The sequence below is a fragment of the Schistocerca serialis genome, chromosome 5, assembly GCF_023864345.2.
Source record: "Schistocerca serialis cubense isolate TAMUIC-IGC-003099 chromosome 5, iqSchSeri2.2, whole genome shotgun sequence".
Classification (NCBI taxonomy): Eukaryota; Metazoa; Arthropoda; class Insecta; order Orthoptera; family Acrididae; genus Schistocerca; species Schistocerca serialis.
The window spans coordinates 672,658,397-672,684,924 of NC_064642.1; the positions used below are offsets into that span (position 1 = coordinate 672,658,397).

At 45.9% G+C, this 26,528-nt stretch overlaps 1 protein-coding gene across 2 annotated transcripts in view; it reads right to left on the bottom strand.

Moving 5' to 3' along the window:
* Window positions 1–11,830: 11,830 nt before the first annotated feature.
* Window positions 11,831–26,528, bottom strand: part of LOC126480719 (uncharacterized) — a 218,478-nt gene continuing 203,780 nt past the window's right edge. The window contains exons 23-24 of one of the 2 annotated variants that reach the window (XM_050103974.1): window positions 15,381–15,520; window positions 11,831–12,320 (exon numbers count right to left, since the gene is read on the bottom strand). In XM_050103974.1, coding sequence (XP_049959931.1) covers window positions 15,399–15,520 — 122 coding nt within the window. In that variant the 3' untranslated portion in view covers window positions 11,831–12,320; window positions 15,381–15,398. The remainder of the gene's footprint in view (window positions 12,321–15,380; window positions 15,521–26,528) is intronic. The other variant, XM_050103975.1, reaches the window with a different exon arrangement.

Below are 26,528 nucleotides of genomic sequence, written 5' to 3' on the forward strand. Positions count from 1 at the left end.
GCGTCCTCAGTGCGTTGCTTCTTGTTATGATAGTTGCGCATGGCCTTCCTTATTTGGCGAGAAGTGTAGCCATTCTCTTTGAAAACCTTTTCCAAGTGTTCTAATTCTGCGTGGAGGTTTTCATCATCCGATATTATATGCGCTCGATGTATTAAGGTACTGAGAACACCGGCTGTTTGTGCTGGGTGATGGCAGCTTGACGCCTGGAGATACAGATCTGTGTGAGTCGGTTTCCTGTACACAGAATGTCCTAATGACCCATCAATTTTACGGCGTACTAGCACGTCTAGAAATGGTAAAGTGCCCTCTTTTTCAATCTCCATCGTAAATTTGATGTTCTCATGTAATGAGTTTAAGTGATGAAGGAATTTCTCCAGTTCCTGTCTGCCATGAGGCCATACAGCAAAAGTATCATCTACGTACCGCCAGAAGACCGTAGGCTTTAAAACAGCAGACTGAAGTGCTTTCTCCTCAAAGTCCTCCATAAAGAGATTAGCTCCACAGGCGACAAAGGGCTCCCCATGGCGACGACGTCTGTTTGTTCAAAGAATTCGTCATTGAATAAAAAGTACGTTGAGGAGAGTATATGTTCAAACAAGGCCGTCATTTCTGCACTGAATAAGTTACCAATAAGATGTAATGATTCCATTAAGGGCACTTTGGTAAAAATGCTGTAAAAACATCCTGCGCTGTAGGATGCCAGTACATTTCGCATGCGCGAGATTCGGCATAAATACCGCGACTGCACCTGGGCTCTTCAGTCAATGTGTACTCACCTGATGATGGCCGGACGTCTCTGGGCCGAAATATCGTGGCAGAATGTCGACGGGATCCAGCTGCATACCCGGAAATTATTAGAAGATGCTAAGTTATTATATGAATGGAAACCATGATAACTGGGACGGAAATTATTAGAAGATGCTAAGTTATTATATGAATGGAAACCATGATAACTGGGACGTTTACCTTCCGTACGTGGTATCAAGTTATAACACCAAAATACCATTCGAGACGGTCTATGGAAGAAAGATGCCATCACCATTTGACTTTCTATGCCCAAAATCGGGAGCTAAAGAGACACAGTGAGGATATTTGCACGGACAATACGGGAAGTCTGGAAGAGGGTACAGAAGGCCAATACAAAGGCATTGGAAACGCAGGAAGAACCGAATAAGTGGTTGGGACCTTTACCACAGTACAGGGTAGGTCAATGGATATTGATCACGAATCCATATACACCTAAGGGAGAGACGAAAAAATTCACCACGGACCATACCAGGTCGTGGAGATGACTTCGCCTGTAAATGTTAAAGTGCAGCTGCCAACAAAAACATCCATTATCCACGTGAGTAGGGTAAAGCCTTTCAAAGGAATGGTGGACGGATTACCTCAATTACAAGGAAGTGACCCAACTGCAGAGGCCAGGCAAAGCAAACGGAAGGAGGAGGTCGCGGTGGAGGGACAACAGCAGACACATAACGTTCCGTATGCTTTACGGTCACGGAGGGAGTAAAATATTGTATGTGTAACACTGCAAGCCTTGTTTACATTTTGTGTTTTGTATCAAGGGATAGTATGCGTTTTTTTGTGTTTTGGTGGATCAGATAATAGTTGCGGTTTTTTTTTAGTGTACTAACGGGAATTTTTCGAGGATGTCGTACGATGTTGTAGTAACTTGTAGTGGAAAAGAGGCGGTACAAACATGTTCGTTCCTTTTCTTCGCAGGGTCTACGTATGTGGACGTGCTGGATGATAGCCATGGGGATAGCTATCCGGGAGGGGTTCTGGAGATATTACCAATGCAAAATCTGACATATTTGAACTCCACATTAAATCCAGAGTTTTTGGAAACTTTGCATTGCACATGCGCAAGAGGGATCTATCACGGTTAATAAAGTATTAGAACAGCATTGGAGCAACAAGATAATGACAGTGAGCATTTCAGCCACAGGGTGTGCTGTTTTTCTATTTTATCTTGAGTGTAGCTTTGTGGAGAGAGTGGAGACGTGCACCAGTAGAGGAGATGCCAACATATCAGTTGCCTATGGCATGGGTAATCAGTGTGAACAGTGTATAGGTGTATAATGTTTTGATGTTCTCGTTAGCTTTAGTCCGTAGAACGTAAGTTTTGTGAACAAGGTGTGTTACGCAACCACAGGCCACGTCTGTTATATTTCGATTTGGGACGAATCTTGTTGAAAGGAGGGAAGTGTGATGCGCTATTATTAGTCTGACCCCCAGGAAAGAGGAAATTTTATTAAAAGTCAGTGAACGTTGGACGATGGAATCTGGGGCCACTGGCAGTGAACAGCTAGTAGGGCAGGAAATGCAAAAATGGCACTCGCGAGTGCAGTGCTGCGACGGCACTATTGTGCGCACGAGTTGTTTTGTGTGAAGCATCAATGTGGCAGAAAACTGCAGTGTTGCTTGAAGTTATTGCGATATGAGGTGAGGAACTAGGCCAGAGCCAAGTCGAGACTTGGAGAAGGCTGACGTTCGGGAATTTGTCTCTGCCATAGTTTCTGTCTCTCTCCGACATTACGTCAGGGGCGAGGGGAAAGGTAGTTTAAATAGAGAGGTACTTTTACCTTGGGACAGGGTGTGCTGGTCCACGCTTATAGGGGCCAGTCTGGCAGCAATGTTGTAAATATTCTACGTAAACCTTACTTTATTTCTATGCACTTGTTCGTGCTGTATTCTGCCTCCGGGGACACAACACCGGGGCACAACGGAACGGCAGCCAGGTACTTCGAGACTGCACGGTCAGCCTGAAGGAGGGCTGTGGCAGCGATCTGCAACATCCAGGACAGGCCACGTCCACTTCCCACCTGGCATTCCGGGGTCCGGACGAGGCCTACACTATGGGAGATGCGGCAGTGTTGGAGCAGCGCCAGAGACAGTAGCGGGGGTTGCCATCCATCAAGCATCACTAGTGGCCAGTTGCGGCACAGTGTCCAGGAGGGTGCAGGTCCCAGTACGGTCCTGTCCTGTGAGCAGCAGTGGCCAAGGGCTACGGGTGACCAGTACATCCACCTTTGTCCCATGTTCGGACAGAGCAGGTCAAACGGGGCAGAGGGCAGCGAGGACCAGGGACTATAGCAGTCTCCGAAATAGCGGGCAGCGGCGCTACACCGCGGAAGGCAAGGCTGACCGGGCAAGCGTGGCTGAGTTACGGCCTTGCACACGGCAGCAGCGGTGTCGGCATACAAGGAGTTGCTGAGCCATCTGGACTCGCGGCACAGTGTGTGGGCGGCCGCCGACACTATGCTGCACTTATTGAAGCACTGTAAATTATGAGAATAAAGTAACTGCTGTATCACTCTGCACTGCCCCTTGACGCTCTTGAGCTTGCTCGGCCTCCTGACGAAAGACAGTGGCGGGTCCCAGCTTCAGTTCGGCCATCTGTAGTCCCGGGTTCGACAATCCCGACACCCTGCAACAGCAGCTGCCAAGTGACAGCTGGTGAAGAGTTGCTACTGCAGGGCCCAGGAGCAGAAGGATCCCGCTCCATGGGGTGCACAGAAGCACCGGCTTGGTTGTTCAGTCGGTCTCTTGAAAAACAGTTGGTGGTGGGTGCTGACGACACAGAGGCCAGCCAGGCTAAGGTATTGCATTGTGACGCTCTCGAAGAGGATCTCAGAGTTGGCGAAGGAGAAGCCATTTGGATCTGGTGGACTACTTCTAGCCTTTCCGGTTAGAGGAAGAATCGTGTGTTGGTTGGCTGGAGGAAGTCTTCACAGGAGTACTCCTTCTGTTCTTTCCGGCCTACCGCTTGTGTAGCTGGTGACTTCGCCCCTTGACGCGAGAGTCTGACGGCTTGTTGCACAGCTACGATGTTGCCTTGTCGCTGGGTGATTTCACAACTTCAGAGCTGAATTGAAGTCTGTATGGCCGTGTCCTTCATGGAGTGAGGGATAACAAGAACAGAACTGTATGAGCCAGACAGGAGAATGCAGGGTTTGCGACTAGCCAGTAACTTCCAAGCTACTGAGTAAGACATTTTTTTCCTTTACGCAGATCTCTTGGACAACCCACTCGTCAAGATATGCAGGACAATCCCGAGAGGCGGCGGCATGGCCACCATCGCAGTTGGTACAGTGAGGAGGAGGTGGATAATCGCACTCGTGCATATGCCTACCACAGGTGTCACATTTGGCTGGGTGTCGACAATGCGTTCCAGTGAGGTTGAAACGATGACACATAGGGTTCACGATATACGGCCTGACACTGATAATTTTATAGCCTGCTTTGATCTTGGACAGAAGCAACAATCTATCAAAGGTGAGTAAAGGATTGCAGGTGGGTACTGAGGAGGAATCTACCTTTTACATTACACAATGGACAGCGATGACACCCTGATCGGAAAGGTAAGACTGGATTTCCGCCTCGTTAGACCATTGAGCAGTCTGGTGTAAATTACACCACGGGAAGAATTCAAAGTTCTATGGGCCTCGACACGAACAGGGTATCTGTGAAGAAGTGTGGCAGCAAGCAGTAGTAGTGCTTGAGGATCAGAAAAAGGAAGTGAAGTGCCATCTCGTAAATGAGAGCAGGATTTCACTGGGCCAGCAATTGCATTAACGCCTTTCTGAATAACAAATGGATTTACCCTGGTGAAGGATTGACCGTCTTCAGAATGTGAGACCACAAGGAACTTAGATGCAGCAGGAAGGGTCTTTGAATCATTAGCCTCTTTATGTTAAGTAGACATAGATTGGGAAGATATTTGACTCACTGCGAGAAAATCTCCCATGACTGCCAGTATCTCTGAAGGCACACTCCTTCCACCTGGGAGCCCCTTCACAATGGGGTGCACATACCTTAGGTGATTGTTCATACCTCAGGTAACACCACCTGAACAACTGACAGAGGGATCAATTGGCAATTTGGGAAGGTTGCAGCTCAGGCAATCATCCCTCCCTGGGTCTGGCCTGTACCACGGGGTACGTGCGAACCTTATCTGTCAACCTGGGGCTGGAAATTACACGTTACCCAGACACCTGTTACGCGTCAGACACGTGGGCCGGCCTTCAGGAACGCACAGGGAGGAAGAAGAAAAAGAGGAACCCCAAACATCGAAGCAGAGGAACAAGAGGAGAAGAGAAACAGAGAAAGGAAAAGGGAGCAAAAAACAAAAGTGAGACTGTTCTTACACCAGCAACAGACAATGCAGAACATTCCCAATAACATCCCAGGCATGTTCCCCAAGCGGGGAAAAAAGAATAGCAAGAGGATAGACATGCAGCACAGAAGGGAAAAAATGCTGCAAAGACTGGGGCACCGTGGTAGCCAAGCACAAACCCGCCACAGAGTGGCGGCCCCCTGGGGGAGAAAATCAAGTATTTCCAATTGAAAACTCTAAGTTTCTCTCACGTAATTAATGCTTTATTTAAAATAAATAATGTACTGATAGAGCTCTAAAACTTGGTGTTTCACTCACATTTTAAAAATGTATAAGAAAAGATCCTACAACTGAGCTCTTTCTTACCGATATTTCAGGAAGTTTATAAAAGCAAATATAATTCAATATATTGCGCCAACTTGATATTATCAAATGGTTTGGATTTCAGAAGTTATGCTTAACAGTGATAGTGTTAAATGTATTCCGCATATATTACTTTCAGTTTGTATGTTATGTCTTTTCCAGGATATCAAAGTGTAAACAGAAAACAAATGAATTTTTATAATTTTATAGTTAAGAAAACGATTGATTTACCTTAGTTTTCTGGGTTTTATTTCGGTTGACCATTTTTGTTCTTATATTGCAATAACAATAAAAAAACGTGTCTAGATCATCTGCCAGGGCCCATCAACACAATTGTGACCTCAACCACTACATTACCCCGATCTTCCTCCACACATTCTTCCGCTCTTTCCATCCATGTCAACTGATTTGACATGTGTAAGGTTTGACTAATTGTTGATAGAGAGTAAGTGTGAGATTTAACTAATTTCTGATATAGAGTAAAAATAGAAAATAATGAGGCAACAACTGCCTATACCCTTTAAACAGTATGGTCACCTAAGTGGCATAGAATGAATTTTCACTCTGCAGATGAGTGTTTACCAATTTGTAACTTCCTGCCAGATTAAAGCAGTGTGCAGGACCAAAACTTCAATTGGGACCTCTTGCCTTTCATGGACAAGAGCACTTTGTCGATCAAAGACAAAATGTCTCGGGTTTGAGTTCTGCTCTGGCACACAGTTTTCCAAGTTTCAACATATGGTATAGCTCACAATACAACTGGAGTACCTCATAAATTCAAGAACAGAAACGAACCACAGGACGTATATGAACTAACTTTATTTTCTTAGTAGTGTTACAAAGAAATTTACAATATTTTTACAATCAATAACTTTAAACAGAACACAGAGTAACAATGTTTTCTTCTCAGAACTGAAAATTAAATGTGAATAACAAATACTGAGAGTGCCAAAAGAAGGCAAAGTGCCACAATCTGCACTCAGGTTTCATACAATTTGACATCTGCAGTACCATTCAATAAGATATATTAATCCTACGTGCATTTCTGGATGTCACTTCTATACAAATTGTTGTAACAAATAGTGGTCCAAAGTTAATGCAAGTAGTAGATGAACATTCCTCAAATCTTTCACAAAAATAGTTTCAAAAGTCAGATATTTACACAAATTCTCAGAAAGAAATTTTCTGAAACAATATTTTTGCACATGCATGCCATTTTATTTACAATTACATATGCAGTCCCAGACCTACTTCTGTAATTGGCACTATAACAGTAAACATATGAATGTACTCTGTATTTGGATATTACATACAATATTTTGCTTCAGCAACATAAAATATCTCGTGCAATTAGCGCTTTATGGAAACAAAGTAACTCTTGTTTGCCACTGAAGTTACAATGTCGAAACATTAAACCTTTCATTCAATTCAAAGAACATCCATTACGTCATTTCTTCTAGCAAATTTCATCCTTGGGTTAGGCATATTAATGACCCAATTTTCATCAACAGCCACACATTCTTCAAGGAATTATATTATGAAAGTGCTGATGAAAGTGTACTAAACAATGAAGTCATAAAACATGTGCTATACTTTAAAGTAGATCAACATAATATAAAAACAATGACTAATAATGACAGTTTTGTCATGCAATATACTCTTGTGTAACTGTAACGTGGAGTATGAGAAAGAGAAAGGTGTGCCATAGTGACACTAAAGTGGTGAACAGTAACACTGTTCCACAAAATATTTAGTTAGCACTTGAAGAAATAATCAGCATTTCATTATTACTGACCCTGGCAACATATAAACCACACAGAAAAGAGCATTCTGACATAAGATGTGTTAAATTGCCACTTTTTTTAGCAGCAATTGTTGATTATTTATCCCTTTGCAGATGAATGAATAATGTCTTTTAAGACCATGTTACTGAGAGAGTCCACGGCATGTAGTCATTCTGTAGAACTTCTCCTTTGACATTCCACAGATGAGTAGTAAAAGAATACTATGTCAATACACCATTCTAAGCAGATAACTTTTGCTTGCAATGAACAGTGTCACTGAAACAGTTGCAAATTTCTTTTTTCTCATTTCATGATCTATGGGACCATCTGAGCCAAAGCTACTTGGTCATGGATACACATATCACTTTAACTAGACTGATGATCAATGTGTGCCGCATAACACAATGGTTGTGGGGTATTTATTTTGGGGTAAATTGGTAGTGAGTGCAAACACAACAAGAGTGCGCCTTAGAGACATGTCAGAGAGCTGCTATTATATACAATACACATAAAAGACTCAATTGATAAAATCAGTAGCTCTAGAAGATTGGATGATACACCACATACAGGTATGGTTAACACCCGTAGTCCGTATTCCGACATACAAAAACATTTGCAGCACAACCACGCTTGATATACAGTTGCACCAGTTTCCTTTTAATTTAATCAAATACAAAGTAATTAGCACACATGGACAAAAGTCCTCTGTATTGCTTGAATATTATGTCTGCAAAATATAAAATACTTTGACGTTACAATGCAGAATGTTATAAATCAGAACGTCCACGTGAACCTTATATTATGAATGAAACACCATGGCTGCAATTCACTTGCAGGATCAGATTAAGGCACTGAACACCTTTATGAAGATATTTAGAATGACCATTGGCAGCTTCAAATAAATATAACAGAAGACAAAGCAATTAAAAAAAAAGTACTTGCAAGACACCCTTAAGTATTGTGTTTTTTCCTTTAACTGATATCAAGATGTACAGTTTGTGGACCTTGAAAGTTCAAGGAAGACCTGCACAGTTTGTGACAGATTTATCTGTCAGTCAAGTCACAGAAATTCTCAGTACACACTAATGACATTGTCTGGACTCTACGGGAAAGTGGTACTTTACAACTGTTCTTAAAATTGCAAAAATCTGTGCAGACTTAAAACCATTATTTCCTCATATACACATACCTCCACAATAAAACGCTTTCTACGCAGCACATTTGAATCACCATGCCAGGAGCGGGGCAGGGACAGGCAGTTATCGCTGATCCATCATCTATGCTGCCATGCAGCATATAGTAACTTGGGGAAGTGTCATGGAACTGTATTGAGATAGTAACTCAAAACATAGTTAATGTAAGCATATCAGATTTTCATCTGTGATTTCTCTAAAGATGAGCAACATTTCAAAATAATACAAGTCTCCTCCTCATCATCATCATCATCATCAGAGCCTGCCGACATAAATAAACATCAAGAATCGCACAGATATTCTCAAGGTTTAGTTAGGTGCCATAAAACATTAATTTCCCCACATATAGTAAGGCAATCACAATTTTTTGCACTCAGGTGTTCCTTAAACAGTAATGTTGAGGAAGTGGACAGTGTACAACTTGTCTGCCCATATGCCACACTTCAAATATTAATAGTTTTATAATAGCTTAACTTTTGATCAGTATCAAAGAATATTTAAGGCAATATATGTAATAAAATGTGACTGTTACTGTTTAATCATTTGTTATGTGCTCTGAAATTTTCAGAGACTCCGCTAGATACAAGTTTTATTTTATTTTTAGTTTTTTAATGCATAAAGCAAGTCATACCTATCAATGTTCTGGGCAATAGTATTTACATAATTATTTAAGCTAGATCGAAGTGAAGGTAGGATCTGGCCAAACAGTAGTGCTCTTCAGCATGTGGTAGATACAATAGCAATTACATCCTCCATTTAGTTTGGTTGTGCCAGTATATGTACTTATTGTATCACAATTTGTATTCTGAAAGCGTACTTCATGACAAGTGCCATCCATATTCAATTTTTCCTGTTGGCACCTTTTCTTTCCGAACTACATCACTGTACTTGTCCTAATGTCTGTGTAATAGCAAAATCCTACCAAGAATACACAATAAATTATGAGACAGAATTTCTGTTCAGTACTTATTTACCTCTGGAAGAAGAGATGAGGGGAACAGAGTGGCAAAGTTAAAAAGGGAGGGCACACCACTCAGACCCCAAGACAATAGGGACCTACCCATAGTGAGGACAAGGAAGAAGCTGACACACATCTATCAGCAGGACAAAACATTTCACCTCCAGAAGGTAATTACTGATCAGGAATTCTGTCTCATAATTTATTACATGTGTCAAAAAGGCAATCTCTCATGGAAATGTTCCAACATTTCTCAATATTAAATGTAGCAAGCAGTCATTGGACATCAAAGAATGCTTCATCAAACTTCAGGAACTGGCAACTGATGATAAGCTTACCACCAACTATTTCTTCGAAGTTTACGAAGGACAGCTGGTTATAGCTTGACATATTAAATCGGGTGACTCAGCAATAAAAACAAATCAGGTTTATAGTGTAAATCAAGGTTCAGCCACCTTTGTCTATGCCTTTCATGGTTTCTTTTAAAGCACTACAGGCAGTTTGGTGGTAGGACACAAGGAGGAGGGAGGGGGCGGGGGGGGGGGGGGGGGGGGGCAAACAATGCGGTAGACATTGTATTTTGTAGATACAGAACAACTAAGTGCAATAAACTCCAACAACATAGCTCAGCATGATTTAAGCTCAATCAAGTGAAAATGTCTGGTTTAATTTTGTAATTAAGCATACTTATTGCAAATAAGAAATTTGATGAAGTAAAAATTCTGAAAGAAAAGGAATCTGCTCATCAAATGTCTAGTTTTGTGTGTTTCCGTGCATTCAATGGGCAAAGATTAGAACAGACAATATCTTCCACATGTGTATTGCTCAGTTTCAATCGTAAGCTCAATATGGCTGCAGGGTGTAAGAGAAGCATAATGAACAGAACAGCCTATCAGGCGATGTACAGGGATGAAACACGTAAGTGAAAACTGGGAATTACACTTATGAATTAGTGTAGTATTTATATTAATTCAATAAAAAAATATTAGCATGTACATTAACGTTGCAGATACGGTAAAGGAAAATCTACTGACATAAAAGTTTCCGATTTTCTCCTGTGTCTGTGTGTCTATATCATCCTTGTTCATTAATAAAGGCAGTACATATATTCTTATAAATAATTTTCTTCAACATGCTGATAAGATGCTCTATCTTAAGTAAGACCCGTACATCAAACTTCATCTGAATGCTGACATGGAACCACAGTTTCTCAACACAAATACGCCTTTTTTTATATTACGTTACAAGAAGATAAGAATTGCAGAGGCATCTCTATTCCGTGAAGTCAATGAAGTTAATGGTCATTAGATGCATAAAGACATCTAGAAGCTTTAAATTTGAGAATTTAATAGTCTTCACAAGTTTCACATTCCTTTCAATGTGTCTTATGTTTTCATTAACTCCCTACAATGTCCGACTTTTGTGGTGCCCCTACATAGTAAATGCTATGGTACAAGAATATATAATTCTGGAAACATGAATCAAAAGAGAAGCTTTGCTCCTTACTGCCGGAATCATGATTTATTTTTACCAGACAACGAAATTTTTTTCTTAATAAGGAACCTGTAAGTCCAAAATTCACACTGCTGCTCTCCTTCTTCTTCTTCTTCTTCTTCTTCTTGTGTTTATATCAGCTGCATTGTCGGTTTTATTAACTGTCTTTCATCATACATTTTGCCCGCCATCAATCTGGAAACACTTTAGCCTCTTTATACAGCACTGGGTGCTGCTTCTATCCACCACAATTTAACAAGGCCTTTGTCAATTGGACAAAATGTGCATAGGAGAAAACACGGCTGACAAAGCAAAACCTGTGACTGTCACCACAGTTCAGATCACAAACCACTACAAGATTGATGTGCTTCACAGAGCGAAATTTTTCAGATAAAATGATAGGAGGCAGACGATGAGGCTATCCAATCCACTATCATCTACACAGCAACCACACATCTCCTTCAAATTAAAAGTTCACGTAAGTGGAAGAAGGAAGATCAACTCCAAACCACAAAGATCACTGGTGTTACACAACATACAGAAAAAAAGAATAAGCCTGTACAAACAGGACATCATGTTATTCAAACACAAAGTGCTATACAAGAAACCAGGCAACAGGAAAACTTCTCATGACAGCAGCCTGAACTTGTCATAAATCACCATAGAGAAGCATCAGATTAGAGTACATCCATATGATTGAATTACTAAACAATCTGTATTACTTATGATGGTTTTACCAACCTTAGATCTCTGACTACCTCATCACTGGGCCCTTGAATAAATTGATGAGAATGCACAGGCAATTAAAATGGCATTACATGTCAACAATTTTTATTTAGCCTCACAATCCTATTACTTGTTAACGTTCTCCTGTCCTTGCTTAATAAGGTTTCTAAATGAATGATTTAACACAGTATTGTAAGTTACTAAAACCAGTATTCTATTTATTAAAAGCCTTCTTACAAACTTATCTTCTCTTCAGTTTACCATCTTCGCAAGGCATCAATTCACTGAACAGTTTGTCATTCAGAGTTTTCCCGCATGTGTGACATTGCACGTTGACTGCTATAGTGCAAATGAAAGCATTCCCTGTGCACTAATTAACTGGCACAATCGAGTCTTAATGAAATAAACTGTCTACTTTTTATTGCAAAATAATGCAAACACATCTATTTTCTGAGTCTGAGCATTGTGACAACCACTATCAGAACCACTATTATTAAATGTCAACACAATGAACATACATAAACTTCTTACATATTTCAGTCTTGTGTCCTTATTGCTCAGATCACACAGCAAATCAGAGCATAAAAAAATCACATGATTACACTTATTAGAAATACTATACAACAATTCTTGGGTAAAAATATAAGACACTCATTGAAGTGATGCTGTGTACCTCTCTGCTGAAACAAAAACGAAGTTTACATTATGTAACAAGTAAAGACGATGTAACAGGTAGGTAACAGTCTAACATAGCTACATACATATTCTCTAAACCACTGTGTGTGTGTGTGTGTGTGTGTGTGTGTGTGTGTGTGTGTGTGTGTGGGGGGGGGGGGGGGGGTGGCACACATGTACTATTTAGTTTAATCTTGTCTTTACAGCACCTATGTGAGCAATACATAGGTGGGTAAAGAACATTTCTAGATCCTTTGCTAAATACTGGTTCAAGAAACTTTGTAAGCAGGATTTCGTGAGGGCAATCAGTGTCCATACACAAGCGGCTATCAATTCAGTATCTTCAATATTACTATAACTATCTCCTGTGAGTCAAACAAAACTGTAACCATTTGTACCACCATTCTTTGTGTGTGTTCAATATCTCCTGTTAATACTAAATAGAATGCGTTCCATACACTTAAGTAACGTTCCAAGATGATACCCGAACAATGAAATTAAGCCTACCACACGCTTTCCCTACAATTGAGCCTATGTGATCATTTCATGCCATTTCCTAGGCACTGTTAAAACCGGGTATTTCCAAGAGTCCACAGAATCCAACTGCGCGCAACTGATGATACAGTCACAGGATAGTTCTTTTCTGCATTTTGTGAAATGCACTATTTAATATTTCTGAATGATAAAACAAGTTGCCAATTGTTGCAACACTTTCAACTCTTATCAATATCTGACTGCATATTTGTGCAGCTTTTTACAGGTGTTACTTCTTTATAGAAAACTGCAGAATCTTCAAGAAGTCTAAGATTATTATTGATGTTGTCTGGTAGGTCATTAAAATACAACATGAACAAAGTAAATCCTGAAACTTCCTGGCAGATTAAAACTGTGTGCCCGACCGAGACTTGAACTCGGGACCTTTGCCTTTCGCGGGCAAGTGCTCTACCATCTGAGCTACCGAAGCACGACTCACGCCCGGTACTCACAGCTTTACTTCTGCCAGTATCTCGTCTCCTACCTTCCAAACTTTACAGAAGCTCTCCTGCGAACCTTGCGGAACCAGCACTCCTGAAAGAAAGGATACTGTGGAGACATGGCTTAGCCACAGCCTGGGGGATGTTTCCAGAAAGAGAAGTAAATCCTGATACAATTCTGTCAATGGCTCACCATGCAAGCAAACACGCTGTGTCTTCCCTACCAAGAAATTTTCAGGTCACGAACTTACTTTGATACTTCATATAATACGACTTTTGTTAAGAATCATTGGATTGGTACAGAGTCTGTCAGTCAATATTGCATTCACCTTACTGCCTGCATCCCAGGCTTTAAGGTTTTCATGTGAGGAATAGGAATAAGAAAGAAACATAGTTGTTGTTATTTACGTTATTACTTATAATACATAACTGATTTACTATTCCCTAAGTGTAGTACAAAAACCAGAATGAAAGACAGAATCATATAATAAATTCTGAGTATTCCAAGAGCACATGAAAGTACTGCCAAAAAAAGTGAAGATTAAGTTAACTGTAAATCGAGATAGTAAACATTTGGTAAAATCATTTTCATTATTACCATTAATTGATCATGATGATTAAAATTCATCTGACTATCAATGAAATACTTCTGAGTTAGTTTCTCACTGGTTTTTATTGTTCCAAATGAAAAGACACAGGATGGCTTTTGTTACTAATACAGTTTTGTTCCACATGACTACAGTGAAGTATGAGGGAATCTAAAAAGAAATCGCCCTTGCAAAGATAGATTCAACATACAGAAATAATATTTAGACTTTCATTACAAAAGAGTTGCAAGTGTTCCCAAGTGTGTCTAATGCAAGTAAACCATCCATAACACATTATAGCTTGAATAAAATAACTTTTTAACTGACATTTTACGACAACAAGGGTTAATGCTGCTGACATGAAGCCATCCTAACTCAACAAGACCTACCTACTTATGAAATAGGCTACACAGTGAGCACTATAAAAAGATTTGGGGTTGGCTGGCAGCTGGTATTTACCAGTCCACCAACTGAAATGTCACAGAGTCATTTAAATCTAAGTACAGTGACATTACAGACACCAGAAGTGTGATGATCTGACAGATCCAGGCCCTATCTCGGGTTGCTTTTATTTCTATTACATTGTTAATAATCTAGAGATACTAGGCAACTTATGCACAACTTACAGATAGGTCTAACAATGTTTTTCCTATTCCATTACTGAAACAATCACTTAAGTGACTGCACATCTCTCATCACAGAAGGTAATCCCATGCATACTAAGAAGGAAGTAATATCAAAGCAGCTGGTTAGATTAGTTCAAAAGTTCAAAGAAAGGCAACAGCAAATCACCTATAATAAGACCATTCCTAGTAAAGCACCGTGGTGTTCAAACTATTTCGTGTTAATGACAACTTTACTTTTAAATACGGTGCAGAAAGTTCTGACAAAATGTAAACAATTTAAGAGTACAGATAACAACTCACCAAACGATAAGGGTGTGGAGTCATCAAGAGACATATAAGACTGAAAACTTTGCTAGCTCCCCCTCCCCACACACATGTACATTGTAATTAATTGTGCGTGTGCGAGTGGAAGGGGAGACTGCTCATTCCAGCTTTAGCTTGAAAACGGTATGTTCAAAAGGTAGCAAAATTTTCAGTCCTGACTATGTAGCTGTTAACACCTCAATGCCTCTACTATTTGGCCAGTTGTTAGGTTTCTTCCTAAATTATTTGCTCTACTTGTACTAAATAGAGCAGCACCATGTTTACTAGGTCATCAGAAGTAGATCAGAAACTCATATTGTGCAAAATTGGAGAAGAAAATTAAACATTTTTTTCAAAGGTACTATTCCAGTTGCCATAACTGATTTAGTGAAACCAATGAAAACCAGAAAAAAAGAACATTAAAGCTCACTACTTAACGAAAGTATGGAATCAAATACTCGGATTACAAATTAAACACCACCTTTGTTTTGCACATGTTATTTATAATACAAGATATGATGAATAACTAGTGGACAGATACAGTGTACACACAGCTAACTCTCAAGAATACTCACCACAATAAGTCGTCAAATTTACTGAATTATTTGAACTTCACAATGTCCTTGCTTTGCCATGCGCAGAATTTTCACCTTTTTCACCTTATTCACAAGTTCTTGTAACATAAGTTCTGTTTTGGCGCCATTCTTTGAAAAATCTGCAAGGAAATTTAGTGTAAGTCATTCTGTTGCTACCCTTAAATACAGATACAAATATTAAATCAGCAAAAGTCATGAGCAGACCAATTACTAATGATATACTCATAGATAATGAAATTATATCATCAGCTTTAGCCATCAAACCACAAACAGCCCAACTCTGCACCATAGTCTAGGAAGCATTTGACAATTCTGAAAGCAATTGATATCATCAATTCAAAATTCACACATCTGACTCCCTTTTGAATCGAAAGCTGTACAATGGTATCTGCTAAAGCCCTGCAGGCGTGTGGCTCATTCAAGTTGTCAGCATGTGTCTTCAGTGTGCAAGATAGAGTGCAAGAACACTTCGCATAGTCTGGCACAAGTTGTTGTAGATAGTTGGTTTGGAGTGAAAGGGATTAAACTGCATGCTCATCCATTAAGTGGCAAATCAGGAATGGTTGTCAAAGGAAGGAGGCGAAAGGTAAATCCTTGAAAGCTCAGAAAAAAGACAGTACACACAAATCAAAGGAAATATAAAGGTGGGAAGAGTGGGGGCCAGGCTGGGCCACCAAGCATAGATCGCTAAAGGACCAGGAGGGTGGGTGTCACCAACCTATTGGGCGGTCAATGAGGCAAAAAAGCCCTACTTACAAGGATGACTAAAAACTACCTGCTGCGTTGGCGTTGTCTGCTAGCACCAGAGGTAGTGTGTCACGGAGATTAAGATGTCACTTCACAGTGAAAAATTAGGGATGTCTATGAGTAAGTGGGCCACCATCAGGCAGGCTCTGCATTGACAGAGAGTGTGGCCAGGAGTCAGCCAAGTAACATGCAGGGAAGATTGCCACATGTTCGTGGTCTCCTTAATTGTTTGCAGTTTGTTTGTTTGTGTGGGGGGTTGTTCAGGGCAGACCACTCCAAGTTCAGGTCCAGTTTCGGATTCCCAGAATTGGCATCCTGGTGACCAGCTTGGCCAACCGGTCAGGTCGTTTATTTCCCAAAATCCCAATACGAGCGGGGATACAAATGAAAAGAATTGGCCGTCCAACTTGATGGAGGTCACAGATAAACTCCTCAATAGATATAACCAGTGGGTGATGAGAGTAGCACTGGTCTATAGCACAAAGGCTGCTACGGGAGTCACTAGAAATTAGGATACTCTTGCCAGCGTAAGAATGAAAATGGCTAACGGCTAGTTTAATGGCCATCAATTCAGCCGCTTGGCAGAGAAGGGAGTTCAATACACGGTGTATGTGTGTATGCAAAACCTGTTCACCTGTCAACTGTTGAGCCATCATCAGTGAATACCACTTCTGCACCCAGGTATCTCTCACGGACAGCCAACAACATGTGGCGAAAAATTGTGGGGTCAACGGAATCTTTTGGACCAAAGGATACATTGAGACTAATCCGAGGTGTGGGCACAAGCCAAAGGGGCAGAGGCGAAATCTCCTTCACCAAGAGGTGATCGTGGAGGAAGCTGCAGTCCGAACAGAGACGCTGCAGACATGTAGCAATTGTAAAGCCAGTTCCAGATCACTGTTGTGGGAGATACAGATCCCCTTCAGGGAAAGGACACAGTAGTTGGGATGTTCAGGGAAACTATGAACACATACAGAGTAATTCACCAGCTGTTGTTGGCGCACGATAGGTAATGGAGGGACTCCAGCCTCAACTAGTAGGCTGTTCACATGGCTAGTTCGGAAGGTTCCTGTCACAAGTCGGGGCCCACAATGAAGAATGGGTTCCCATATCTGCAATGCTGAGGATGACACTGAACCATTTGCAAGACTCCCATAGTCAAGAATCAAGACGTGACAGAATCAGGGCTCTTTAGGGACACAGGAAGGTACACCAATTTGAACGCCACCTAATGTTACCGAGAGAGCAAAGTGTACTGAGGTGTCACCAGCACTTTCACTCAAGTTGGTGAATGTGGGGAAACCACATCAGCTAGGAATTAAAGACCATTCCCAAAAAGAGGTGCGTCTCAACTACAAGATGTAATTTATCGTCTAGATAAAGCTCTGGGTGTAGGTGAGCAGTAAGACGGTGACAGATGTGCACGACACGAGTCTTGGCAGCTGAAAAATCTAAAGCCATTAGTCACAGCCCATGACTGCACCTTTCGTATCGCACTCTGTAAGCAACTCAGCAGCACCCACACTAGAGCAGCAGCAATAAAATTAAAAGTCACCTGCATATAAGGAGGGCAATACCAAAGACCCCACAGCCACCACTAGACCATCTATCATCACTAGAGTGGTGGAGAAGCTCAGCACAGAGCCCTGCAGGATCCCATTCTCTTGGATATGGGGGGCGAAGGTGTACTGAGTGAAGCACCCACTTGAACCTGGAAAAAAACCGGGAGTGGACCACCAAGAACACAGTCATTTAATGTAGCAAGGATGTGGTGACACCATGTGTCATAAGCCTTCTGTAGGTCGAAAAAGACTGCAATGAAATGCTGACAGCATGCAAAGGTCGTCCAGATGGTTGATTCCTGGAGAACCAAATTATCAGCAGTGGCTCAGTCTTTGCCTAAACCGCCCTGAGATGCAGCCAAAAGGCCCTGAGACTGAAGGAGTCAGCACAGCAGTTTACTCACCACAAGTTCGAGCAACTTACCACAAGTTCAAGCAACTTACAGAAAACACCAGTAAGGCAGATTGAGTGATAATTGCCCATCTCTAGAGAGCCTGCTATGGTCATTAGCGCCTGGTCTGTGACTTAGGAAAAGGTAAAAAAACCAAACTGGAGACCAGCAGCAATGGTAGTAAAACTCAAAAAAAGTGGGGAAACTAAAAACAGAAGGAATGCTTAAAAAACCGCTATAGAAGAGGGGTCGTTTGTCCCCAAAATGAGCTTCAAATAACTGATGTCATTTCACTGACACTAATAAACTTGAGAACACAATCAGCTGAGCGCGTGTCATCTGCTAAAATGGAAGATATATCAGGCGACAGCTGTAGACGGGCGCGTAACGGAGTAAAATAGGGACACTCAAGTAAAAGGTGTCTTACCGTCCACAGTTGAGAGCAGTGGGGACTTAAAAGATGACGATGGCTAAAAAGACAGTGCCCTATCCAGAGTCTAGTTAAAATTACCTCCTCCCCACGATGAGTTTGGGAGGAAGAGGTCCAAGCACAGGGAAGAGCTTTCACGTCACGTTTATTGGGAAGTGTCGACTAATGTGAGTGACATAAAAGAGCAACACGACGACGTAAAACACTTCATAGATCAGCGAAGGGAACCAATTCGAACAGCAGGCTGAAGAAGAGAGACTGCAGCCTTGGCCGCTATATCAGCTGCCTCATTTCCACAGATACCAACATGTCCTTGGGATCCAGAGGAATGCCACAGAGATGCCCCCCAAGTGGAGCAAGTGGAGGCAGTCCTGAATCCAGTGGACCAGAGGGTGGACAGGGTAGAGAGCTTGGAGACTGAGGAGAGAGCTGAGCGAATAGGAGCATATAATATACTGTATCTGCTGATGGCGACGGATGTATTGGACAGCCTGGAGAACAGCGTAAAGCTCCGCAGTAAAAACCGAACACTGGTCGAGAAGCCGAAATCGTTTGGGGGTGTCGCCAACAATATAGGCACTCCCAACACCAAACGATTTTTTTGAGCCATCAGTGTAAATAAATGTGGCATCCTTCATTTGTGCGCATAGAGCAGCAAATGCCCAACGATAAACAAGAGAAGGGGTACCATCCTTGGGAAACTGACAAAGGTCACGGAACAAGCAGGTCTGGGGCCGGAGCCAAGGCAGTGCTGTACTCCAAGTTGTCAACAAAAATTTAGGAAAGTGGAAGGAAAGAGAACATAGCAGTTGACGGAAGCAGACTCCCGGTGGTAGTAGAGAGGAAGGGCAGCCTGCATACCCTAAATCCAAGGAGGCGTTGAAAAAAATGTCATGGGCAGGATTAGCAGGCATGGAAGACAGATGGCTAGCATAACGACTCCGAAGGACAGCTCGCCGATTGGACAGCGGAGGTTCAGCAGTCTCAGCATAAAGGCTTTCCACAGGGCTGGTGTAAAAAGCTCCAAATGCTAAACGTAATCCACGGTGGTGGACAGAGTCGAGACGCCCAAGAATAGACGGCAGAGCAGAGGAGTAAACTATGCTTCCATAGTCCAATTTCGAGTGCACTAAGGTGCAATAGAGGCAGAGAAAGACCACTCGGTCTGCTCCCCAGGAGGTACTATTCAGGACATGGAGGGTGTTGAGGGATCGCAGACAGTGAGCCAAAAGATAGGAAACATGGGAGGACCAGCACAGTTTTCTGTCAAACATAATACCCAAGAACTTAGCGACGTCCGTGAACGGAAGGTTGACAGAGCCTAGATGTAACGAAGGCGGAAGAAACTGCGTACGACGCCACAAATTGATACAAACGGTCTTACTGGGAGAAAAGCGGAAGCTGGTTTCGATGCTCCAAGAGTGGAGGCGATCGAAACATCCTTGAAGACTACGTTCCAGAAGGCTGGTCCGTTGAGAGCTGTAGAAGATCACAAAATCGTCCAAAAAGAGGGAGCCCGAGACATCAGGCAGGAGACAATCCATAATTGGATTTATAGTAATGGCAAACAGTACAACCCTTAGCACGGAGCCCTGTGGTATCCCGTTTTCTTGGGAGAATGTACGGGAGAAAGTAGTGTTAACCCGCACTTTAAATGTGCGCTCTGCCATAAATTCATGAAGAAAAAGGGGAAGTCGACGTTGAAAGCCCCAAGAGAACAGTGTGCGGAGGATGCCTGTCCTCCAACAGGTATCGTATGCTCTCTCCAGATCAAACAGTATTGGTACTGTTTGGTGTTTCCTGAGAAATTGTTCATGATATAAGTGGAGAGAGCAACAAGACGGTCAACGGCAGAACGATGCTTTCGGAAACCACATTGGGCAGGTGTTAAAAGAATTCGGGACTCCAGCCACCAAGCTAAATGGCAATTCACCATACGCTCCAAAACCTTACACACACTACTCGTGAGAGAAATGGGGCGATAACTAGAGGGGAGATGTTTGTCCTTTCCAGGTTTCGGAACAGGAATGACGATAGCTTCCCGCCATCTTCTGGGAAAAGTACTGTCAGTCCAAATTCAAGTATAAAGGTGAAGGAGATAGCGCAGACTATGGTATGATAAATGCAGCAACATTTGGATGTTGTTACCATCCAGATCTGGGGCGGAAGTGCAAGAAGAAGAGAGTGCGTGTTGGAGATCCCGCACGGAGAAAACAGTATTATAGCTTCCGCAATTTTGAGAGGAAAGCTCGAAATCTCAGCAAAGTGTTGACCCAATGTGTTAGAAATTGCGACGAGGTCCACTAAGGTATTACGCGCGATAGTGAGCCCAGAGACCGGGGAAAAACTAGGCGCACCAGATAACCGTCAAATCCGACTCCAAACTTCCGAGGAGGGAGTGAAGGTGTCAAATGAACTAGTAAAGAAGTCCCAGTTTGCCTTCTTGCTATTTCACATGACGCTACGGCATCGCGCACGGAACTGCTTATAGTGGATACAGTTGGCCAAAGTAGGATGGTGGCGGAAAACGCGAAGAGCACATCGTCGCTCATGTGTTGCGTCAAGGCATGCCTCGTTGCACCAAGGAACTGGGGTTGGGGTGGTGGTGGGGGGTGGGGGGTGGGGGGTGGGGGGGGGTGGGGGGGTGCTGGGGCAGATTGGAGGTGCGAGGTATTGAATGTTCTGCAGCTGCAATAATAATTTCTGTAATATGAGTGACCTCATCGTTGACACTAGGAAACTGATGGTCATCGAATGTCGCCAGAGATGAAAAAAGTGTCCAATTGGCTTGGGCAAACTTCCAGCATCTCGGGAGCATATGTGGCAGTTGTGGCTGTAATCTAAGGACACATCGAAAGTGGTCATTCGAGTGTGTATCAGCAAGAGCGAACCATTCAAAGCACCGAGCTAGTGGAAAGAGCCGACTGAAAGGTCCAAATGAGAGAAATTTGTCGTGGAGGTAGACAAAAATGTAGGGTCCCCAGTGTTGAGGCAAACAAGATCCGCTTGGTGGAAGACTTCTATCAATGGTGAGCCGCACGGACAAGGACGCCGAGATCCCCAAAGTGGGTGGTGGGCATTGAAGTCCCCAACCAGCAAATAGGGGGGTGGAAGCTGACCCAGAAGATGAAGGAGATCAGCTCTTGCCATTGGTTTGGACGACGGAATGTATACAGTACGAAGAGAGAAGGTGTATCCACAAAGGGAAAGATGGACGCAACAGCTTGGAAGGAACTGTTTAAGTGAACTGGGTGATAATGGACACGAGTACTCCATGTGCTGGAGTGCCATCAACAGATGGGAGATCAAATCAGACTGACTGAAAATGAGGGAAAACAAAGCGATCGTGGGGACGCAGCTTTGTTTCCTGAAGACAAAAGATGACTGGCAAGTAGGATCCTAAGAGGATCAAGAATTCATCCCGATTGGCTCGAATGCCGCAGATATTCCAATGGATAATGCACATAGGGTGGACAGAAAAGGGAAGAATGTGACCAAGGTTGCCCTCAACTCAACGACTGCTAAGAGCTTGCGACCGACAGTGTGGAACGGCAGTCAGCCGAAGGCAGAAGATCCTGATCCATACGTTGTTCGGAAGCAGCTCCTGTCACCAGCGATCTGCCGGTTGATCAGCTGCCAGCAGTGTGACTCGCCGAAACAGAAGACGGCCAAGGGTGGTTACTGCCAGGTGGTGCTGTAGATGAGACACGCCGTGGTGGAGAAGGAGAGGAACTGCGTTTCTTATTAGCCTTCTTAGAAACAGGATGGTGAGATGGAGGAGGAACTGATGGTTCTGAAGTCGGGGTATGTAAAAAAATCTTCACGAGTCGGCTCTTTTTTGGAATGCCGGGGTCTGATTTTGGGGCTCATGATTTAGCAGAACCCAATGAAGGGTGAACATGTGAGCAGGTGATAGTGGGGAGGTTGAACGGGCGATCTTTGCACTGGCCGATCTGACTACCGTAGCACTAAAGGTGAGATCACAAGTCTGCATGGCTGCCTCCTTTGTAGGCCGAGGAGAGGCAAGGACAGTGCTGTATTTACTTGCGTGAGGCACAGTGGGCTTTCGACTGGCGAACAACTTACGAGCAGCAAAGGTCGACACCTTTACCTTCACTCTGACTCCCTGAATGAGCCGTTTGTCTTTGAAAATGGGGCAATCTCTAGAGGAAGCAGCGTGGTCACCCATACAGTTGATGCAACGAGGGGATGGAGGTGGACAAGCACCATCATGGGCAACCTTGCCACACACAATGCATTGGGCCAGATTGGAACATGAGTGGCTGGTACGATTGAACCGCTGACACTGATAGCAACGCTTAGGGTTTGGGATGTAATGATGAACGGAAATTCTCATAGCCCACTTCTATGTTCGATGGAAGTTGAACTCTGTCAAATGTCAAAAAGACAGTACGGGTTGGAACCAAGTCCTTGTCATCCCTTTTCATGACTCAATGAACAGCCGTTACGCCCTGGTCAGACAGGTAGTTTTGAATTTCTTCATCGGACAATCTGTCGAGGGAGCATGTATAAACCACCCCATGTGATGAATTTAAAGTGCGGTGTGCTTCCACCCAGACAGGGAAAGTGGGTAGCAGTGAAGTACGCAGCAATTTTTGTGCCTTAGAGGGCACAGACTGTTTCCAACAACAAGGTGCCATTTCGTAATTGGGAACAAGACCCTACAGAACCTGCAATTGCGTCGACACCTTTCAGAATACTGAAAGGGTTGCCTGTGGAGAAGTCTTGACCTTCGTCCGAGTGAGAAACAACAAGGAACTGTGGCACGATGGAAGAACTGTCCGTGGCTGAGACTCATTGAACTTACACTTGTGAACAGACGTAGATTATGAGGAAACCATTACGAAAGTATCCCCTATTATTACCGGCGTCTCTGACGGCGCACTCCCTCCTTGAGGGGCCCTCTCTGAGGGCACTTCCACCTTAGGTGATTGTTAACACCTCAGGTCACCTCCCGAGAAATGGACAGAGGGACTAATCGGCACTTTCGGAAGGTAGCAGCTCAGGTAATAAGTCCTCCCTGGGCCTGGCCATTACCAGGTGGTATGTAAGTGTCCTACCTGTCTACCCGGGGGCGGGGAATTACACATTACCCCACCACCGGCTACGCGAGGTAATGTGTGGGTCGGCCTTCAGACATGCACAGCGAGGAAAGGGAAAGGGAAAGGGAAAGGAAAGAAGAGAGGTCTCCAACGCCACAGCGGAGAAGAGGGCGAAGAGAAGAAGAAGGAAAAGAGAAGGACAAAGTAAGGGCAGAGTCTAGCCAGCAGAGAAAGAGAAGAAGAGAGACTCTTTTACAGTTTCAAGCATCCGTCTCTGGACGTAGGCACTGAACCTAGTGCCAGAGGGGGAGAAAGGGAAGGGAACAGGTGGAGGCGGGGTGAGGGGGGGCAAGAGGCGGAGGCAGAGTGTGGGGGAGCCAGAGGCGGAGGCAGAGTGTGGGGGAGCCAGAGGCGGAGGCAGAGTGTGGGGGAGCCAGAGGCGGAGGCAGAGTGTGGGGGAGCCAGAGGCGGAGGCAGAGTGTGGGGGAGCCAGAGGCGGAGGCAGAGTGTGGGGGAGCCAGAGGCGGAGGCAGAGTGTGGGGGAGCCAGAGGCGGAGGCAGAGTGTGGGGGAGCCAGAGGCGGAGGCAGAGTGTGGGGGAGCCAGAGGCGGAGGCAGAGTGTGGGGGAGCCAGAGGCGGAGGCAGAGTGTGGGGGAGCAAGAGGCGGAGGCGAGGTGTGAGGGGGGGCCAGGGCGGGGAGAGCAAGAGGCGGAGGCGAGGTGTGAGGGGGGGCCAGGGCGGGGAGAGCAAGAGGCGGAGGCGAGGTGTGGGGGGGGGGGGGGGGGGCAAGAGGCGGAGGCGTGGTGTGGGGGGGGGGGGGGGCAAGAGGCGGAGGCGTGGTGTGGGGGGGGGGGGGGCAAGAGGCGGCGGCGAGGTGGGGGGGGAAGAGGCGGACGTGAGGTGGGGGTGGGAGGGGGGGAAGAGGAGGAGGTGAGGTGGGGGTGGTGGGGGGGGAAGAGGCGGAGGTGACGTGGGGGTGGGGGGGGGAAGAGGCGGAGGTGAGGTGGGGGGCAGAGGTGAGGTGGGGGGGCAGAGGTGAGGTGGGGGGTGAAGAGGCGGAGGTGAGGTGGGGGGTGAAGAGGCGGAGGTGAGGTGGGGGGTGAAGAGGCGGAGGTGAGGTGGGGGGTGAAGAGGCGGAGGTGAGGTGGGGGGTGAAGAGGCGGAGGTGAGGTGGGGGGTGAAGAGGCGGCGGTGAGGTGGGGGGGGGGGGTGCGGCGGAGGAGATGAGGTGGGGGGGGGGAAGAGGCGGAGGTGTGGTGGGGGGGGGAAGAGGCGGAGGTGTGGTGGGGGGGGGGGAAGAGGCGGAAGTGAGGTGGGGGGGTGGGGGGAAGAGGCGGAGGTGAAATGGGGGGGGGGGGAAGAGGCGGAGGTGAAATGGGGGGGGGGGAAGAGGCGGAGGTGTGGGGGGGGGAAGAGGCGGAGGTGAGGTGGGGGGGCAGAGGTGAGGTGGGGGGCGGAGGTGAGGTGGGGGGCGGAGGTGAGGTGGGGGGCGGAGGTGAGGTGGGGGGCGGAGGTGAGGTGGGGGGCGGAGGTGAGGTGGGGGCGGAGGTGAGGTGGGGGCGGAGGTGAGGTGGGGGCGGAGGTGAGGTGGGGGCGGAGGTGAGGTGGGGGCGGAGGTGAGGTGGGGGCGGAGGTGAGGTGGGGGGGAAGAGGCGGAGGTGAGGTGGGGGGTGAAGAGGCGGAGGTGAGGTGGGGGGGGTGAACAGGCGGAGTTGAGGTGGGGGGGGGGAGTGCGGAGGTAAGGTGGGGGGGGGAGGGCGGAAGCGATGTGGGGGGGGGGAGGATGAGGCGGAGGTGATGTGTTGGGGCGGGGGGGGGGGGATGAGGCGGAGGTGATGTGTTGGGGCGGGCGGGGGGGGGGGGGGTGAGGCGGGGGTGATGTGTTGTGGCGGGGGCGGGGGTGAGGCGGAGGTGATGTGTTGGGGCGGGGGGGGGGGGGGGGGTGAGGCGGAGGTGAAGTGTTGGGGCGGGGGGGGGGGGGATGAGGCGGAGGTGATGTGTTGCGGCGGGGGGGGGATGAGGCTGAGGTGATGTGTTGGGGCGGGGGGGAAGAGGCTGAGGTGATGTGTTGGGGCGGGGGGGAAGAGGCTGAGGTGATGTGTTGGGGCGGGGGGGAAGAGGCTGAGGTGATGTGTTGGGGCGGGGGGGAAGAGGCGGAGGTGATGTGTTGGGGCGGGGGGGAAGAGGCGGAGGTGATGTGTTGGGGCGGGGGGGAAGAGGCGGAGGTGAGGTGTGGGGGGAAGAGGCGGAGGTGAGGTGTGGGGGGAAGAGGCGGAGGTGAGGTGTGGGGGGAAGAGGCGGAGGTGAGGTGTGGGGGGAAGAGGCGGAGGTGAGGTGTGGGGGGAAGAGGCGGAGGTGAGGTGTGGGGGGAAGAGGCGGAGGTGAGGTGTGGGGGGAAGAGGCGGAGGTGAGGTGTGGGGGGAAGAGGCGGAGGTGAGGTGTGGGGGGAAGAGGCGGAGGTGAGGTGTGGGGGGAAGAGGCGGAGGTGAGGTGTGGGGGGAAGAGGCGGAGGTGAGGTGTGGGGGGAAGAGGCGGAGGTGAGGTGTGGGGGGAAGAGGCGGAGGTGAGGTGTGGGGGGAAGAGGCGGAGGTGAGGTGTGGGGGGAAGAGGCGGAGGTGAGGTGTGGGGGGAAGAGGCGGAGGTGAGGTGTGGGGGGAAGAGGCGGAGGTGAGGTGTGGGGGGAAGAGGCGGAGGTGAGGTGTGGGGGGAAGAGGCGGAGGTGAGGTGTGGGGGGAAGAGGCGGAGGTGAGGTGTGGGGGGAAGAGGCGGAGGTGAGGTGTGGGGGGAAGAGGCGGAGGTGAGGTGTGGGGGGAAGAGGCGGAGGTGAGGTGTGGGGGGAAGAGGCGGAGGTGAGGTGTGGGGGGAAGAGGCGGAGGTGAGGTGTGGGGGGAAGAGGCGGAGGTGAGGTGTGGGGGGAAGAGGCGGAGGTGAGG